This window comes from Mytilus galloprovincialis, chromosome 10 (assembly GCF_965363235.1).
Source record: "Mytilus galloprovincialis chromosome 10, xbMytGall1.hap1.1, whole genome shotgun sequence".
Classification (NCBI taxonomy): domain Eukaryota; kingdom Metazoa; phylum Mollusca; class Bivalvia; order Mytilida; family Mytilidae; genus Mytilus; species Mytilus galloprovincialis.
The window spans coordinates 10,307,301-10,327,500 of NC_134847.1; the positions used below are offsets into that span (position 1 = coordinate 10,307,301).

The 20,200-nt window shown below is 35.0% G+C and overlaps 1 protein-coding gene across 1 annotated transcript; it reads left to right on the forward strand.

The window, feature by feature from the left end:
• Positions 1-4,338: 4,338 nt before the first annotated feature.
• On the forward strand, positions 4,339-12,925 carry LOC143048962 (uncharacterized). The gene is made up of 8 exons (XM_076222801.1): positions 4,339-4,407; positions 6,890-7,027; positions 8,719-8,853; positions 9,813-9,947; positions 10,295-10,429; positions 10,776-10,910; positions 11,780-11,935; positions 12,746-12,925. The coding sequence occupies exons 1-8, from the start codon at positions 4,372-4,374 to the stop codon at positions 12,881-12,883; spliced, it is 1,008 nt and encodes a 335-aa protein (XP_076078916.1). The 5' UTR covers positions 4,339-4,371; the 3' UTR covers positions 12,884-12,925.
• The last annotated feature ends 7,275 nt before the right edge of the window (positions 12,926-20,200 follow it).

Consider the following 20,200-nt stretch of genomic DNA (forward strand, 5'->3'; position numbering starts at 1 on the left):
GTTTCGTTTTTTTGTAAATATACGTATGTCGTCTATATAGTTTGTGAGCGATATGAAAAAACAGAAAAGACAATGTTAAAAAAATAAAATCTATTTCTGTAATTTCTGTAATATACATTTCAAGCACAACATGAATTAACGTTCGATAAAAATCAGTAATTCAAATAAGAATATCATTCTCTTTCAAATCATTTTATACTTTATCACGAAGATTGCGACTTTTTTTTCTATTTCTCCGCTGAACCTTTATAAAAAGGAAATCAGTTCAACCAATGAAATTCAGTTAAAATCAATAACAATGCAGATATAGTATATGAGGTAATATTGGCTAGTACGCAGTTTATGCAAAAGCCATTTTATATTATTACCTTAAGTGTAAAAAATGTAAGTACTTATAACACAATTACAATATACATTATTACTATAACATTATTTGTTTTTAAATGTATGTGATGACTTTTGATGACTTTTGATGTTAAAGACATTTCTACAGATTTTTTTATGCCCGTCATATCCTTATGTTTACATATGTATGTCTAGAATTTTAACAAGGATATTTGATACCTTATATATATGTTTAATTTGTGTATGCTAATAATTTGAATACATGTAAAATGTATTGTCTAATTCAAATGAATAAACATTTGGTTGCGTTCTCTGCGTGATACACAAACTTCATTTTAACCCATATTTCTAGAAAGTACATCATAGAAGATCAATCAGAATTATAAATATTATAAATAAAACTATCGAGTTTTTTTTTGCGCAATTATCGAGAATGAGTACAGTTGACCTATTTATAATATTCAATTAATCAATCAAAAAATGTTATAAGCATTTCATTTTGAAGGTGTCACACCACCAATTAAAAATCCCTGTCTGTTCAACCAATTTTTTCAATTTTCACAGCTTTAACTTCATAGAAACCAGGTTTATCCTGATATATAAATGTATCAGCTTTCTAATCTTCAACATACTTTCAGAATCTTCTCATACAAAAACGAACCGCCGAACAGAAATACTCCAAAAAAAATAAATCTTTAATTGGAATGCTATAAAGTGCCTTTATTCTGATTTTTTAATACAAGCTCATACACAAGTGAATTTTGGCTCAAAATGATCTAAATATATTTTTCTCTCACCAAAAGTTTCATTTCTGGAAATTTGTTGGTAGGTTTAAGTTAACAATGACAGCAGAATCACTCTTTTATGTGAGAGTAGGGCTACTTTTACATACGTTCTAAATTGGAGGAATAAATTGGTGGTCTGACACCTGAATAGACACCGGAATGTTATGTCAGTATTCATTACTGAACACACAATCGGTATGTCACATTGCAGTATAAATTCTTCATGCAATGATGTTTGAATCTACTAGAGGTATTGTTAAAACTGCTTGATAATGCCTTGAACAAAGATCTATCGTAGGTTCGTGTAATAGAAAAAACAAACAAACAAAGGATATGGGGTATTCATATATGACGAAAAAAAAAAAGAAAAAGGAACAGCAATGTTATTGTTCATTTTGTGTCTCCATTCCTCATCATGTAGTTTAGATTTTATTCCTCATACGTGTTCCCTATGTTTACCCCATCCATTTCTCTGAAAACTATATGTTTATGTCATAGTTTGCTTTATCAATTTATGGCATTCTTACCCAATTTATCAAAGAAAATTAACATACACTGTATTAACAAAAACTGTTAATTTATATGTAGAAATTATCAAGGAATAAAGGTACAAGTTCGTCTAACTAAGTGGTCCTAAGATGAATTTATCTATTATTTGTCAGTCCTTTTGATAATATACCTCTTCTACGGTTTCACTGCTTCTTATACATCATTGACATCATTGACTCTCCTATGTTCGCCTTATAGCGTTCGTCACGAGATAATCCAAAAAAGTGCATCGAAAGTTTGTTTGTCTTGTTTCCTCTCCTTGTTAAGCTCACGAAATAACAAGTGTTTTATGGCGCACGTGTTTTTCAGACTGAGTCTTGTTTTCTGTTTTGTTTGCAATTCATCTCAGCAAATCCTTCCTGAACAGCCCCTATTATTTGACATTAACATTTTTTAGGTGTCGTCAAAACATTTGTTTTAAATATTGTCCCTGTCATTCATGTCATATATGGAATGAACAACAATGATATTGGGTATCGAATCCCAAAAATTTAGGGGGAGGGGGTAAAGTGACAAATAACATGTGAAAGTACATTATCATCCGATGAAAATAGAGCTACATGAAAAAGGAAAGTATACATTTTAATCGAATTTAAATAACTAGTTACTTTAGTAAATTTTAATTTTGAGTATGTCCTAGTTACAGAACGAGACTCAATGTAGTTTAGACTATACACAATGCAATTGATCTATTAATATATGAAGATTTTCCATGTTTATTTATGATTTTGAGTATTGTGGGAATGTTTATTTATAGCAATATTACTTCCAGAAAAATCACATGAAACCACTCATAATGATACACATCTATTTTTAAACACAGATTACATATGTGATAAAATAGGAACATTACACTACGTCACATGAAAATAAATCAGTACGGGTTTGACGGTTGTAAACATACATGACATAATTTCTTTAAAACTATTTGATAAGAAAGAAAAAAAAAGTATGTCCTGTGACTGTTACGAGATTTAGGGTCATTTTCGACTATTCTCATGGCAATCGACCTATTTAGAGATTTAGATTTTCCATGTTTATTTATGATTTTTATTATAGAGAGAAATTATATAAACATTGATTTAAGTTCCGGTTAGATCATGTTGAGACGCTCATAATGATACACACTTTTTTTTTTATTACATTATGTAATTATATTGGAACATATATTTCAATCAGTGCAATTTAGTTAAAATTGTATGAATTTAAAAAAAGAAGATGTGGTATGATTGCTAATAAGACAACTCTCCACAAGAGACCAAATTGACACAGAAATTAACAACTATAGGTCACCGTACGGCCTTCAACAATGAGCAGAGTCCATACCGCATAGTCGGCTATAAATGGCTCCGAAATGACAATGTTAAACAATTCAAATAAGAAAACTAACGGCTTAATTTATGTATCAAAAATGAACGAAAAACAAATATATAACACATAAACAAACGAAAACCACTGAATTACAGGCTCTTGACTTGGGACAGGCACATACATTCAGAATGGCGGGGTTAAACATGTTAGCGGGATCCCAACCATCCCCTAACCTGGGACAGTGGTATAACAGTACAACAAAAGAACGAAACTGTTTACGGAAAATACAAAATTGGCAAATGAACTTTTGCTTTCGTTTCTTAGTAGTTCAAAATAGTAAGTTACTATTTATATTAAAGTCATGTGATTTATTATATCAGTTGAAACTTTTCCTCATACGCATTAAATACGTTGAAAGTTAAGGTAACATAATTTAGACTTATATACGACATATCGATATGTATATGCTGTAATTGATTTAATTGTAATGTGTTGCAAAAAAAAAACAAAAAAAACTAATGGTCATAACTTACTATTTGCTTGCATTACTGGTGTTAGTAATTAATTATATTTAAAAAGTTAAATAACAAAAAGGTAGGGCGGATTCATCGACATGGTGAGAATCTCCTGCCGTGTTTGCTTAACCCTTTAGAAGCACGGTATGCTCATCCGTCAACAATTTGCAAAAGATTTTAAAAAGAAATATAATTAGAATTAAATACAAAAACAACAATAGTTTCTACCAACAATACTTTTTTTAATGTTAACTCTACATTATCGTGCTTGAAAAAGAAAACATAATACCATATTTTGGGAACAGAAACCACATTAAAAGACGAACAAAATACTGTAAATTCAGAAATTATTGCGAGGTTTTTATTATTGCGAATAATGCGACAGAGTTGTAAACGCAATAATTAAAACTCGCATTTTGTAATATCTTAACTGAATTAAGCATGACTTTTCTCAAAATCGCAATAATTAAAATCGCATTTAATTTAAAATGACAAAATCGCAATAATAAATGAACGCAATAACTTCTGAATTTACAGTAAATTAATACACTGCAATGGAAAGACAAAAATACAATCAAGAAATCAAAAACTGGGATTTACGTCACTAGCTTTAAAAAGATACACTTCCTGATCCATACATGCACCCTTTGTGGATGTCACCAATCTAAGTTTGCTCATTTTTGGCTAACTAACAGGTAAATGTTGATGAGACAGAAGTAACCGTTCACATTAATAAATTATTCTTAAACTGATATACATGTTAACAATATTTTACCCAGGGTGCATCCCCGAAGCGTTTGAAAGGCGTCAAATAACTGATTGAATTATTTTACAGTTCAAGAATAAAGACGAAAATTGGAAACAATATGGATAACCATAACAACGAGGCTATTGATGATAATGTAAGCAAATAAACACGGAATATTCAGTTACAACATTAAGACAATATCTATGAATGATTGAATAATAATTTTTGGAAGCTTAACGTATATTGGCAAATATTTCATATATAACTTAAGACACCTTTTTACAGCAGATAATACAATAAGAAGATCATGTAATAGGGGCTTTCCGTGATGAAGGTTGGTTAAATTAGGGCAATCAATTGAAAATGAGAGTATATTAGAATAGGGACAGACATTTTGCATTTAAACAGGCAATATACTGTCCCTTAGTTGTTGCAATGGTTGTCAACATGCAGATATCCTTGCAATCTATTAACAACAGGCATCTGTTTAAACCATTTTTTTTTAATTAACGTGGTTGGGTACTTTTATATCCCGTACAACGAAACTGATGCCAAACGTAGACTTAAGTTTTAATTCGAGTCAGAAGCAGACCAAAGTGACCTTGTTGTTATAACCCAGTAAAGTTTGGGGGCATTTATGAATAAACTCATCATAGATACCAGGATAAAAATCAAGTAATTACGCAATACGCACGCTTCGTCTGCAAACAGACTCACCAGTGACGCTCGAATAAAAAACACTGTCAAATAAAGTACAAAGTTGAAGAGCGTTTGAGAACCAAATATTCCTTAAAGTTTTGCCAAATACAGTTGAGGTCATCTATTCTTGAGGTAGGAAACTATTAATCATAATTATAACCATATCGATGATAATTCATGTCAGCACTGAAGTGCTGACTACTGGGTTGAATAACATTGAACGAATGAGTAATAAAAAAAAGATTAAGATTTATAAAATTGAGAATGGAAATGGGGAATGTGTCAAAGAGACAACAACCCGACCAAATAAAAAACAACAGCAGAGGGTCACCAACAGGTCTTCAATGTAGCGAGAAATTCCGCCACCCGGAGGCGTCCCTCAAATGACCCCTAAACAAATATATACTAGTCCAGTGATAATGAACGCCATACTAATTTCCAAATTGTACACAAGAAACTAAAATTAAAATAATGCAAGACTAACAAAGGCCAGAGGCTCCTGACTTGGTACAGGCGCAAAAATGCGGCGGGGTTAAACATGTTTGTGAGATCTCAACCCTCCCCCTATACCTCTAACCAATGTAGAAAAATAAACGCATAACAATACGCACATTAAAATTCAGTTCAAGAGAAGTCCGAGTCTGATGTCAGAAGATGTAACCAAAGAAAATAAACAAAATGACAATTATACATAAATAACAACAGACTACTAGCAGTTAACTGACATGCCAGCTCCAGACTTCAATTAAACTGACTGAAAGATTATGATTTCATCATATGAACAACAGGCACAATCCTTCCCGTTAGGGGTTTAGTATCATACCATCATAAGATATATGAGAAGAACATAACCCGTGTCATGCCAACAACTGTTTTTAGAATAAATGTGTTTAGTTCCGATGCAAAGACCTTATCAATGACTTAATATTAACGCCAAAATATGCAATCTTTAATGACTTGACAACAGTATCGTAATTATATCCCTTCTTAATAAGTCTATTCAAAGGTTTTGTAAGTTTCTGAGGTGAATACTGACACCTTTGTGCTTTATAAAGAATATTTCCATAAAAAATTGGACGTGAAATACCTGAACGTATTAGAAGTCTGCATGTTGAGCTATATTTACGAATGATGTCTTTATACCGATGATAAAATTTAGTAAATGTTTTGACTAGTTTGTGATATCGAAGACCCTGGTGTAATAATTTTTCAGTAATACATAAATTTCTCTCGTTAAAATCTAAAACATTGTTACATACGCGAGCGAATCGTACAAGTTGAGATATATAAACACCGTAAGATGGTGACAAGGGAACGTCACCATCTAAAAACGGATAATTAACGATAGGAAATGAAAAATCATCCCTTTTATCATAAATTTTAGTATTCAGCTTTCCATTAGTGATATAGATATCAAGATCAAGAAAAGGGCAGTGGTCATTGTTATTATTAGCTACATGTTATAGAAAATATCATATGGCGTTTTCAATATCGCATCCGTATCAACCCGAGACACCAATATAATCCCAAGAGCTCTGCTCGAGGGATTATATTAGTTGAGGGTTGATACGGTGTGTGATATTGAAAAAGCCATATCATATACACCTTATTATATACATATACCTCAAGTAGATGTTAATTATGTGACATGACGTCATACAGATAAGGTTTAAAATGACGTCATACAGATTATAGGTTTGACATGACGTCATACAGATTAAAGGTGTGGTAAAGCTTTTGCAACCGTGCTGATATCATCACGGGTGGCTGATACAGCACGCTTGCCATTGATTGTATTACACATACAATTTATCTGTATTTACTACTAAGTATATAATAAATATTAATATTTAACTCACTTACTACATGATAATAATCATTTGTAAAGCAAATACGCACCTGTCAATTTCTAATTGTGTAGAATTTGTTTAATATAGGATCCACCCTCCACCACTTCAACGGTAATTGAACCATCAGAAAGTGAGACAGTAGCAGCAGGTACATCTGTTATGAACCAAATTGTGGGAGACAAAGATATTGAATGGTGGCTAGAATTGAAGAGTTGGGATGTTCTTGTAAGTAAATTAGAAAAAGAACCGAAATAGAATGTTCTGCAACAGCTGAGGTCATGTGCAACATCAAAGTAGAGTAGTTTATTGAGTTTAGAATATAAATTATTAAGGTGGATGGGGGTCTTTATTAAATCCATGGAACATTTTGATAAATTGATAAAATATAGTTTTTATCAAGCTATTGTCAAACCTTAAATAAAAAGTATGGGTCAACGGATTTTTTTCACGCTACAGATTTTGCAAAGTTATCAAATTTATATAGATTATGCATGGAAATTACAACGTCGCGGGATGAAAAGAAAATTACTCTATAGAATTTCACGAAAAAAATGTAAGAAGATAGCTCTTAAATTATGCTTTCAGATAAGAAAAAAATAAAATGAAATAAGGCCACTGGACTTGTTTTCTTGCTATATATCAAAATAAATAAATTCACAACACTTTCTATAATAAATATTTCTTTATCTCAGCTATCTTACCTACAATCTGAGTTATCTCCCCTTATGTTGCAAAGTTGAATAAATGAATCAAACAAACATATTGTGTTTCTTTTTAAATACAGCCGTGAATATGATAAAACACATAACGTCGCTGGGCTTCTAAAATGTTGTATATGACTTTTTTGGCTAAAAATACTTTTTGACACCAATGGTCTGGGCGGGAGGAAATCTTTGGTATTACAAAATAATATACAGTAAGACCAATCAAAATGTGTGAAATAAGACATATTACAAAATTGCCAATGTCAGTTGTTTGTAAAGTTTGCTTCCAAAATGTTGTATGAAAACTTGAAAATCGTTGTAGAATGGCTTTGGGAAAAAAATAATTGTACATTTCTTTATTTCTGTGAAAATAATTTAAGTTCTTCGATAATCCAGAAATGTCAACGTTCTTATTTCACTGCTATTTACAAAAATGTTCAACTTCACATACGACATTTTGGAAGCATGCATTCTGCCAAAATTTTCAAAGCCTGTTTGTGAGACAATTTTTTCTTGAAAAATTTGTAATATACAACATTTTAGAAGCCCAGCGACGATAATTATCTATATCAACATGACAAGTCTTATACATGTATTACAAGCTACACTCAAATTGTAAACTTTCATTGAAGATCTAGACCAATTGTTATCTGCTACTTCAAAATCGAAGAAGTAGGAAGACACCTCTGCCACCTTAAAAATGGCCAAAATGTCCTGTAAAGGCCGGTAGTCTTTAAATTACAGCTATACTCATGCTAAAATAACTTGTCAAATTCCGAAGGCCATATGATGTTTGTTATTAAAACAAATTGACCCCGTTATCCATGAGGACATGAAGGGTTCTGGTGACAAGAATTTGCCAAAACCAATAAAAGATGTAAGAGTATACCTTAAACAGATTATGTTTTCCAAGCACCATCATTATATGTTGTGTAACCGTAATAGAAAAATAGTTTATAATAGAATTTGGAGACAAAACAAAATAATAAATCAAATCAGCCTACCACTTTCTCAATCATTGTTAATGTCATAAAACATGTTCAGTACACTGTAGCATTTTACATCTATATGCTATATGTATTTTACAAACATACTGCTCAATACTCAAACTAAAACAGTTTGTCAAGTTCCAACGGACGAATCATGCTTGTAAAAAAACCCAATTCAAATGATTGCATGTTATGGTAACAATATTGTATAACTTTGTTCCAGATTGGACCAAATCGTAAGACAGACGACGAGAATCTTGGATGCATCGGTTTTATGAACCAGAAGGATGTTGACCCCATTAATCTAAAGGACATGCACGGCTCTGGTGACAGGAATTTGCCATATCCAGTGAAAGATGTAAGTGTATATCTCAAACAGATTCGTTTTAATTTTTTTTTAAAGAGTCATCATTATCTGTTGTCTAATCGAAAACAAATTACATTTAACATGTTTAAGGCCACATCAATTTAATTTCTTGTTCTACGGATTTTTGGTCTCCAAAAATTTGGGTGATCGAGCGATTTGAAATTTTTATCAGAAATATTAAATTTGCAAATTTTTTAGGCGAACTTGAAAATTAAAGACGAGCGATTATAATTGTTTTTGTAAATATAAAATAAAAGGTTTTGATAATATTAAAACTTGATTTATCACATGTACTTTGACATTTCTTTAATTCGTGAAATGGTTTTCTCTGTTCACCAAGATATAATCAAATAATTAGATGTGGTAAATGCGTGTGTGTCAATGAGACAATTACATACCCAAGTCATAATCAGGTTTGGAAAACCCCTCAATGTTATAAATATAACTTTTCTGAGGGATCAATTTAAGTTATATATTTTTTGTAAAAAACATGTACAAAATGACTCATATTTTCTCAAAGAACTATATATCTATCTGGTATTACATGTAAATGTTCAAACCATGTCCCAGGAATTTGCAATATTCCTAAACTTCAACATATATCATTTTCTTTTATATTAAACAGATTTACTTTTTTTTAAAACGCCATCATTATCTGTTGTCTAACAGAAATAAAAATTAGTTAATAATAGAATTTGGAAACAAAGCAAAATAGTAAATTAAATTAAGCCTACCTTTTTCTCTGTATAACGAAAACATGTAAAGCACACTATATACCTAAGCATTATTCATGTATATGCTATATGTATTTACAAACATACTGACAAATATCGCAGGTCAATACTCAATCTATAACAGTTTGTCAAGTTCCGAAAGAGGAATAATCTTTGCAATAAAAATCAATTCAAATGCCAGTTTGTTAGGTAAAAATATTGTTTTACTTTTTTAAGACAGGACAAGATCGTAAGACCGACGATGAGAACCTTGGATGCATTGGTTTTACTAACCAGAGGAGAGTTGACTCCGTTAACCGTGAGGATATGGACGGCTCTGGTGACAAGAATTGGCCAAACCCAGTGAAAGATGTTAGTGTTTATCTTAAACTGACCTACTTTTTTCAAAGTGCTATGAACATCCGTTGTCTAACCGATATAAAAATTAGTTAATAATAGAATTTGGAAACAACGAAAAATAATAAATGAAATCAACACTATACTTTTATTTGTATAATGAAAACATGCAAAGCACACTGTATTTATGAGCATTTTACATCTATTTGTTAGATGTATTTTATAATCATACTGACAATTAGCACAGCTCAATTCTCAAGCTATTACAGTTTGTCAAGCTCCGAATGACTGAAAACGATTGTTTTAAAAATCAATATAAATACTCGCATGTAATGGTAACAATAATGTATTACTTTTTTAAGAATGGGAGAGATCATAAGACAGACGACAAGAACCGTGGATGCAGTGGTTTTACGATCGAGAGTAAAGTTGACCCTGTTAACCTTCAGGACATGAACGGCTCAGGTGATAGTAATTGGCTAAATCCAGTGAAAGATGTAAGTGTTTATCTTAAACAGATCCACTTTTTTCCAAGCGCCATCATTATTTGTTATCTAACTGAAAGAAAATTATATTTTAATTGTATTTGGAAAGAAAGCAAAATAGTAAATTATATAAAGCATACCTTTTTCTTTGTTTAATGAAAATTTGTTGAGCACACTATATACTTTTAGCAATTTACACTATACGTATCATGTATTTTACAAACATAATGACAAATAGCACAGCTCAATACTCAAATTATTACAGCTTGTGAAGCTCCAAATGAGGAATAATGCTTGTAATAAGAATCAATTCAAATACTCGCATATTATGGTAACAACAATATATTACTTTATTAAGAGTGGACAAGATCGTGAGGCAGCCGACAAGAAAATTGGATGCAGTAGTTTTACGAACCATAAGAACGTTAACCCCGTTAAAATTGAGGACATGGACGGCTCTGGTGACAATAATTGGCCAAATCCAGTGAAAGATGTAAGTGTTTATCTTAAACAGATCCACTTTTTTCCAAGCGCCATCATTATCTGTTATCCAAGTGAAAGGGAAAAAAAATAATAGTATTAGGAAACAAAGCAAAATAGTGAATTATATAGAGCATACCTTTTTCTTTGTTTAAGACAAATTTGTTGAGCACACTATATACTTTTTGCAATTTACATTTATATACAGTTTGTCAAGCTCCGAATGACGAATAAGGAACTTAACTCAGGCCGGTGCTAAGGGTTGTTTTAAACTTGCAGAGAGTTGTGAGAGTTTGTTTGTTACGTGTTGAAGGCTCACTGTGACTTTGAGATGAAGAACAGCAATAAAAGCGTTGTTCCTATGCTTTTTGTGTGTGTGTTTGTTTTGTTTTATTTTTGCTGTGCCTGAACTAATTTTGTGTCATTTATGGATACCCCATATCCTTTGTTTTCTATTATACTAGAAATTAAGACATTCCATTTTTGTGATCCTATAATCATTAAGATTAATATAGATCTACGAATTTTAAATAGTTTTCGAAAGATAAGAATATTGGACCAGCAATGTATTGCAACGTCTGAATAACCCTTATAATTAAATATAGCAACATCGTTTGGAAAATTTTCCGGATCCCGACCAATTATTATTGTTAGAGGGAAATGCTTGAATGATATGAGGCGTAACTACTTTAATTGGTACATCAAAGAATAAATGTCAATATCATTTACAAATTGGTACATTTGTAAACATTTAAAAGTAGACAAATAACAACACCTATTACTTATTTTCGTGTAACCTTTTAAAAGTTTTTGTTAAAAAGATCTTTTATTGCAACGTTTTAAGTAAACTCTTCATGTTTCTTTTTTTAAAATCTTTTCCAGACCTTCGAACCTTCTGAACACAAAAGCAAAGTAATTCCTGAAAATGATCAAAGTCTTGGTAGTTCTATGAACACCACTAAAGATAGGCAGATGCAGATAGATGAGCATGATGAAAAAGAAATATATAAAGCAGTAAAGAATGGGAACACAATACCGGTACAATCCTTTAATAAAAAAAAAATACTGATTGCACGCGCACCTGTTAAGGGATTAGAAAACACACGAACATTTTTGGTTTCGTCAAAAATAATTTGACAACATACAGACGGTCTTTGTATCACAAGTTTAGTGTTGTTCGTTTTACGTAGTCTTTAGTTTTTCTATGTTGTGTTTTGTGAACTATTGTGTGTCTGTTTTTTCTTGTTCTTTTTTAGCCATTGCGTTCTCCGTTTTTTTTCTCGATTTATTGGTTTGAATATCCCTCTGGTATCGTTCGCCCTTCATGTCTAAGAATTTGAGGGAAATAGTGGTGACTTAAGGTGCGCATCCCCCACAAAAGTAAAGGCGTCAACAAATAACAATTTTTATCCCACAAATGCAGACTAGAAATTGTTTCATTATTGCATATTTCCCTTTTTTGTACAGAATTTTGTATATCAATGTAAATCTTCTGAGAGATTAAAGAAAATCGTTAACGTCAAAACAACAATTTCAGACACACACAACAAACAATTCCACACATTATCTGATCTGATATACAGCTCATGTCAGTTAGGTTTTAATAGTTGTCAAAAATCAGTGTTTTATCATTAAAACTGGTTAAAAACAAAACAGTACCAAATCATGAATACGTTTTTATTGATACTAAACTGTTCAAGGTGGTAACTTTCTGAACAATTGGCTTCTTGGTTAAATTTGTATTTTTTGCGAACTGAATTACATATCATTCTCTTTGTTTACATGATATGTGAGTCCACACTTGGTGTTTATAAAACATATTTTAAAAATGGTCTTTTTACATTACAGATTCCTGACGATATGGGGGATCTAATGACACCTCCATGCAATACTAATATGCATGATGGAGGTTCCAGCTGCAAAGTCAACAATGATGAGGGAAAAGTAAAGATGTCATGTGGCATGGAATCCAGAAATGCATATTAAATTTTATATTGTATTAAATAAAGGCAACAGTAGTACAGCATACCGCTGTTAATTTTTGTTTCTTTTATGACATTCGAATACTAGAATCTTAAAATTTAAAATTTACAGGAATATTACAGGTTCTATTACACGGAAATACGTAATTTTTTAAAAGATGTCTTCAGTTCATTTGATAACTAATACTATTGAGATGCTTTATTAAACAATAAGAAAACGGCCACAAAAGAACTGATTCCGAAAACAAATCAAATGTACACGAAAGTCATAATTTTCATTTGAGTGTTGTTTTGAAGTCGTCAATATTTCTCAATATACAGGAGAAATATCTAGTACGATTACCTAGTAGTTGGTTCGGTATTATTTTAAAAGTAACATTCACTGGGATAAATGATAAATGCATAAAAGCAATATATTGGATACAGGAAATACAGTAGTGTTTTATATGGCTTCACAAAAATACTGGACTCAAACACATTGATAACAACTGCCATATTCCTGACTTGGTACAGATATGTTCTTATGTAGAAAATGGTGGATTAAAACTGGTTTGAAAGCTAGTTAAACCTCTCACTTGTATGCAGTCGCATTTAATTCCACCTCATCAATAACGATGCGCAAACAAAACAAACATACACAAACGAAAATCACGATTGGCGTTTCAAATTTGAATTTGGATATTTATCCTTAGTTTATTTGATCAGGGACAATAAGTAGCAATAAATACCTTTGTATTACCTCTCTGTTATGTCTCCAGATTACTTGCAAGATTTAATTCAAACCGGTAAATCGGGTTTGCACCAAACTGTTTTGGTGTCAAGGCGGTGAGGCGTGCAAAGACCCATACCGGATTAGCAAAAAAGACAAAGAGATTCTCGTAAATAATTTTCCCGTTTGAAGCATTTTATACGGTTTATCATTATATGATGAAGACACGAGCAAACGTTTGTCGTAGCTGATTGTTAAATTACAACATCAACAAAAGTGCTGTTTAATTATTTAGAAAATAATACAGCGGTGGAAAAAGATAAACCGTGTAAAATTTAATTCATGTGAAAATTTTACAATGCCATATGTACATTTTTTCACTCATTAATGATAAAACAAAAACAATATCAAAAGGTTCATTATTAACGCCATTTTGTATATACAGCTGTTCGTACAAAAAGTTAAACATTTTGTTTTAACATCAGTTGCAGTTATCAGGTATAACAACAAACGATAACCACTGAATTGCATGCCCCTGACTTGAACACAGGTACATACACATTAATGTGGGGTTGCACACGGATGTTGCGACAAACCATCCTTTCACATGAATCAGTGGTGTGACGGCAAAACACAAGAACAAAATATAAAACAAAAAATAAACAGAAAACAAATAATAAATATATCTGCAACAAACGAAAACCTGTAAATAACGGGTTTCTGACTCGTTCCCGGCTTACATATAATGTGGTGAGGTGGTGAGGCTGAACCTTTAATGACGGGCTTCTGACTCGTTCCCGGCTTACATATAATGTGATGAGGCTGAACCTGTAAATAACGGGCTTCTGACTCGTTCCCGGCTTATATATAATGTGGTGAGGCTGAACCTGTAAATAACGGGCTTCTGACTCGTTCCTGGCTTACATATAATGTGGTGAGGCTGAACCTGTAAATAACGGGCTTCTGACTCGTTCCCGGCTTACATATAAAGTGGCGAGGCTGAACCTGTAAATAACGGGCTTCTGACTCGTTCCCGGCTTACATATAATGTGGTGAGGCTGAACCTGTAAATAACGGGCTTCTGACTCGTTCCTGGCTTACATATAATGTGGTGAGGCTGAACCTGTAAATAACGGGCTTCTGACTCTTTCCCGACTTACATATAATGTGGTGAGGCTGAACCTGTAAATAACGGGCTTCTGACTCGTTCCCGGCTTACATATAATGTGGTGAGGCTGAACCTGTAAATAACGGGCTTCTGACTCGTTCCCGGCTTACATAATGTGGTGAGGCTGAACCTGTAAATAACGGGCTTCTGACTTGTTCCCGGCTTACATATAATGTGGCGAGGCTGAACCTGTAAATAACGGGCTTCTGACTCGTTCCTGGCTTACATATAATGTGGCGAGGCTGAACCTGTAAATAACGGGCTTCTGACTCGTTCCCGGCTTACATATAATGTGGTGAGGCTGAACCTGTAAATAACGGGCTTCTGACTCGTTCCCGGCTTACAGAATGTGGTGAGGCTGAACCTGTAAATAACGGGCTTCTGACTCATTCCTGGCTTACATGTGGCGAAGCTGAACCTGTAAATAACGGGTTTCTGACTCGTTCCCGGCTTACATATAATGTGGTGAGGCTGAACCTGTAAATAATGGGTTTCTGACTCGTTCCCGGCTTACATGTGGCGAGGCTGAACCTGTAAATAACGGGTTTCTGACTCGTTCCCGGCTTACATATAATGTGGTGAGGCTGAACCTGTAAATAACGGGCTTCTGACTCGTTCCCGGCTTACATATAATGTGGTGAGGCTGAACCTGTAAATAACGGGCTTCTGACTCGTTCCCGGCTTACATATAATGTGGTGAGGCTGAACCTGTAAATAACGGGCTTCTGACTCGTTCCCGGCTTACATATAATGTGGTGAGGCTGAACCTGTAAATAACGGGCTTCTGACTCGTTCCCGGCTTACATATAATGTGGTGAGGCTGAACCTGTAAATAACGGGCTTCTGACTCGTTCCCGGCTTACATAATGTTGCGAGGCTGAACCTGTAAATAACGGGCTTCTGACTCGTTCCCGGCTTACATAATGTTGCGAGGCTGAACCTGTAAATAACGGGCTTCTGACTCGTTCCCGGCTTACATAATGTTGCGAGGCTGAACCTGTAAATAACGGGCTTCTGACTCGTTCCTGGCTTACATATAATGTGGCGAGGCTGAACTTGTAAATAACGGGCTTCTGACTCGTTCCCGGCTTACATAATGTGGCGAGGCTGAACCTGTAAATAACGGGCTTCTGACTCGTTCCTGGCTTACATAATGTGGCGAGGCTGAACCTGTAAATAACGGGCTTCTGACTCGTTCCCGGCTTACATAATGTTGCGAGGCTGAACCTGTAAATAACGGGCTTCTGACTCGTTCCTGGCTTACATATAATGTGGCGAGGCTGAACTTGTAAATAACGGGCTTCTGACTCGTTCCCGGCTTACATATAATGTGGCGAGGCTGAACCTGTAAATAACGGGCTTCTGACCCGTTCCCGGCTTACATATAAAGTGGCGAGGCTGAACCTGTAAATAACGGGCTTCTGACTCGTTCCCGGCTTACATATAATGTGGCGAGGCTGAACCTGTAAATAACGGGCTTCTGACTTGTTCCCGGCTTACATATAATGTGGTGAGGCTGAACCTGTAAATAACGGGCTTCTGACTCGTTCCCGGCTTATATATAATGTGGCGAGGCTGAACCTGTAAATAACGGGCTTCTGACTCGTTCCCGGCTTACATATAATGTGGCGAGGCTGAACCTGTAAATAACGGGCATCTGACTCGTTCCCGGCTTATATATAATGTGGCGAGGCTGAACCTGTAAATAACGGGCTTCTGACTCGTTCCCGGCTTACATATAATGTGGCGAGGCTGAACCTGTAAATAAAGGGCTTCTGACTCGTTCCCGGCTTACATATAATGTGGTGAGGCTGAACCTGTAAATAACGGGCTTCTGACTCGTTCCCGGCTTACATATAATGTGGCGAGGCTGAACCTGTAAATAACGGGCTTCTGACTCGTTCCCGGCTTACATATAATGTGGTGAGGCTGAACCTGTAAATAACGGGCTTCTGACTCGTTCCCGGCTTACATATAATGTGGCGAGGCTGAACCTGTAAGTAACGGGCTTCTGACTCGTTCCTGGCTTACATATGATGTGGCGAGGCTGAACCTGTAAATAACGGGCTTCTGACTCGTTCCTGGCTTACATATAATGTGGTGAGGCTGAACCTGTAAATAACGGGCTTCTGACTCGTTCCCGGCTTACATATAATGTGATGAGGCTGAACCTGTAAATAACGGGCTTCTGACTCGTTCCCGGCTTACATATAATGTGGTGAGGCTGAACCTGTAAATAACGGGCTTCTGACTCGTTCCCGGCTTACATATAATGTGGCGAGGCTTAACCTGTAAATAACGGGCTTCTGACTCGTTCCCGGCTTACATATAATGTGGCGAGGCTGAACTTGTATAACGGGCTTCTGACTCGTTCCCGGCTTACATAATGTGGCGAGGCTGAACCTGTAAATAACGGGCTTCTGACTCGTTCCTGGCTTACATATAAAGTGGTGAGGCTGAACCTGTAAATAACGGGCTTCTGACTCGTTCCTGGCTCACATATAATGTGGTGAGGTTGAACCTGTAAATAACGGGCTTCTGACTCGTTCCCGGCTTACATATAATGTGATGAGGCTGAACCTGTAAATAACGGGCTTCTGACTCGTTCCCGGCTTACATATAATGTGGTGAGGCTGAACCTGTAAATAACGGGCTTCTGACTCGTTCCCGGCTTACATAATGTGGCGAGGCTGAACCTGTAAATAACGGGCTTCTGACTCGTTCCTGGCTTACATATAAAGTGGTGAGGCTGAACCTGTAAATAACGGGCTTCTGACTCGTTCCCAGCTTACATATAATGTGATGAGGCTGAACCTGTAAATAACGGGCTTCTGACTCGTTCCCGGCTTACATATAATGTGATGAGGCTGAACCTGTAAATAACGGGCTTCTGACTCGTTCCCGGCTTACATATAATGTGGTGAGGCTGAACCTGTAAATAACGGGCTTCTGACTCGTTCCCGGCTTACATAATGTGACGAGGCTGAACCTGTAAATAACGGGCTTCTGACTCGTTCCTGGCTTACATATAAAGTGGTGAGGCTGAACCTGTAAATAACGGGCTTCTGACTCGTTCCCGGCTTACATATAATGTGATGAGGCTGAACCTGTAAATAACGGGCTTCTGACTCGTTCCCGGCTTACATATAATGTGGTGAGGCTGAACATGTAAATAACGGGCTTCTGACTCGTTCCCGGCTTACATATAATGTGGTGAGGCTGAACCTGTAAATAACGGGCTTCTGACTCGTTCCCGGCTTACAGAATGTGGTGAGGCTGAACTTGTAAATAACGGGCTTCTGACTCGTTCCCGGCTTACAGAATGTGGTGAGGCTGAACCTGTAAATAACGGGCTTCTGACTCGTTCCCGGCTTACAGAATGTGGTGAGGCTGAACCTGTAAATAACGGGCTTCTGACTCGTTCCCGGCTTACAGAATGTGGTGAGGCTGAACCTGTAAATAACGGGCTTCTGACTCGTTCCTGGCTTACATATAATGTGGTGAGGCTGAACCTGTAAATAACGGGCTTCTGACTCGTTCCCGGCTTACAGAATATGGTGAGGCTGAACTTGTAAATAACGGGCTTCTGACTCGTTCCCGGCTTATATATAATGTGGTGAGGCTGAACTTGCAAGCGCTCAACCCCTATCATAACCCGAGATAATAATAACATCAATTAACTTTGACATTAAAAGTGACATGAGTATAAAGTGAAGTTTGTGAATTGTAGATATTGAAATGCCGAGTAGCGTATTGCTATGTATTTTGATGACATCATTTTTAGTTTTTTGTTGGAATCGGTGTGTTTTTTTCACAAAATAAGACTCGTTGAGAGCTCAAACAAAGATTTGTAAGCAGAATCCACTTTTTTGTAAAAGATGTCGTCGATTTTTCAACTTATTAATGAATATGTGGAGCATACAAAAATACAAATATTTTGATACATGTTCAACATTAGTTTGATTGGGATTAATGAAGTTGGAGTATTCCTTAAACAATATAATCAACAGTATTTAATCTACATCTAATTAAACCAGCATTACAAGTGATCATGACTGATGCTAATAGTTCCAAAAAGAATTATCTTTTCCGGAGTGTATTTCCTGTTTGGTAGGTATCGTGATGGTCGGTATTAAGATCCATAAAGTTTGTTGTAACTGCCTTGTAAGGCTTTTTCTGAACCTTGGACCTAATGGTTTTAATTTCTATTATAATTTTTGAATAAGATTTAGCTTCAGTAAGTGAACAATTTGTAGAGCTCAACATTCAACACATTTTTCTCCCTTCAGATATAAATAAACTCATCATAGATACCAGGATTAATTTGGTATTTACGCCAGACGCCCGTTTCGTCTACCAAATTTTGTCTTTGTACAATGGTTATCAAAATTATAGCCAAATTTGAATTTAACCCCTATGTTATATTTTTGTTATCTTGGTTGCCCTGTGGGTCATCAGATTTATTTTTAAAACAAGATAATCACTCAATTATTGCGACCATGTTTGAACAAATGGTAAAAGTTTGCCTTGTTCTATCACAGTTGTTAATATAAATGGTGACGGATTACGACGGTCGACAGACGCCAAGTAATGAGAAAAGCCCACTTTGGTTCACATGATCTAAATAAAACGTCAATGCATTAAACACTATACATATAAAGTTCGGTTAAAAAAATGCAATCAGTAATGGCATACATTCAAATGAAAAAAGACGGGTTTCTTGCTTCAATAATGGATCATATGTTTAGTCAACATTGTTGCAAAAACAGGTTCATTGCTAACGCTGGCACTGCCGACGGGATAACCTTAACCTAAAACTTGATATCATAGCTTTTTGCGACACTGTATCAAGGGTATTATCCATTTTGTCATCGTCTAGTTGTCAACTGATCTTCATAATATTTTTTATGCAAGTCAAGATACAATGTATGGAGCGAACTGAACAATTAATGTGTATGTGGTATATTTTTTCAGGTGAAACGGAATAAATATACTTGATAGAAATTGCTGTTACTTGCATTTGTATCATTCATAGATTGACATTATTTGTTTGTTCTGATTTTCTAATCGTAATTAAGAAAATGAAAATTACAGTAGAAATTTATGCAAGCCACACCACGGTGGGTATGGTTGTCCTGCGAGAGAACGTTCTGTGCTGGTGATTTGGTCCTGTCAGGTGCTGGTGGGTCCTGATTCTGTGCTGGTGGGTTTGTTTACATTGTATCAGAACGGCAATAAAACGACTGTTTTGTTGCTTAATTTTTCTCTGATGCGTCATAAGTACCATGCAAAGTATATTACAACAATATTATATTGCAAAAGTCGTGCAAGTTCGTTAAACAGAATTGTCCTGACGCTGTGCTGGTGATAAGAAAAACGGTCCTGGTTCTGTGCTCCTATGTCCTGGTTCTGTGCCTTTATATTTTAGTTAACAGTGGCATATA

What these genes read in the sequence shown, in the direction of transcription:
- LOC143048962 (XM_076222801.1), top strand. Translation starts at nt 4,372, where the DNA reads ATGGATAACCATAACAACGAGGCTATTGATGATAAT. An exon ending in TGAAGAGTTGGGATGTTCTT is followed by an intron (nt 7,028 to 8,718) that starts GTAAGTAAATTA and finishes ACTTTGTTCCAG; the next exon opens with ATTGGACCAAATCGTAAGAC. An exon ending in GGCCAAACCCAGTGAAAGAT is followed by an intron (nt 9,948 to 10,294) that starts GTTAGTGTTTAT and finishes TACTTTTTTAAG; the next exon opens with AATGGGAGAGATCATAAGAC.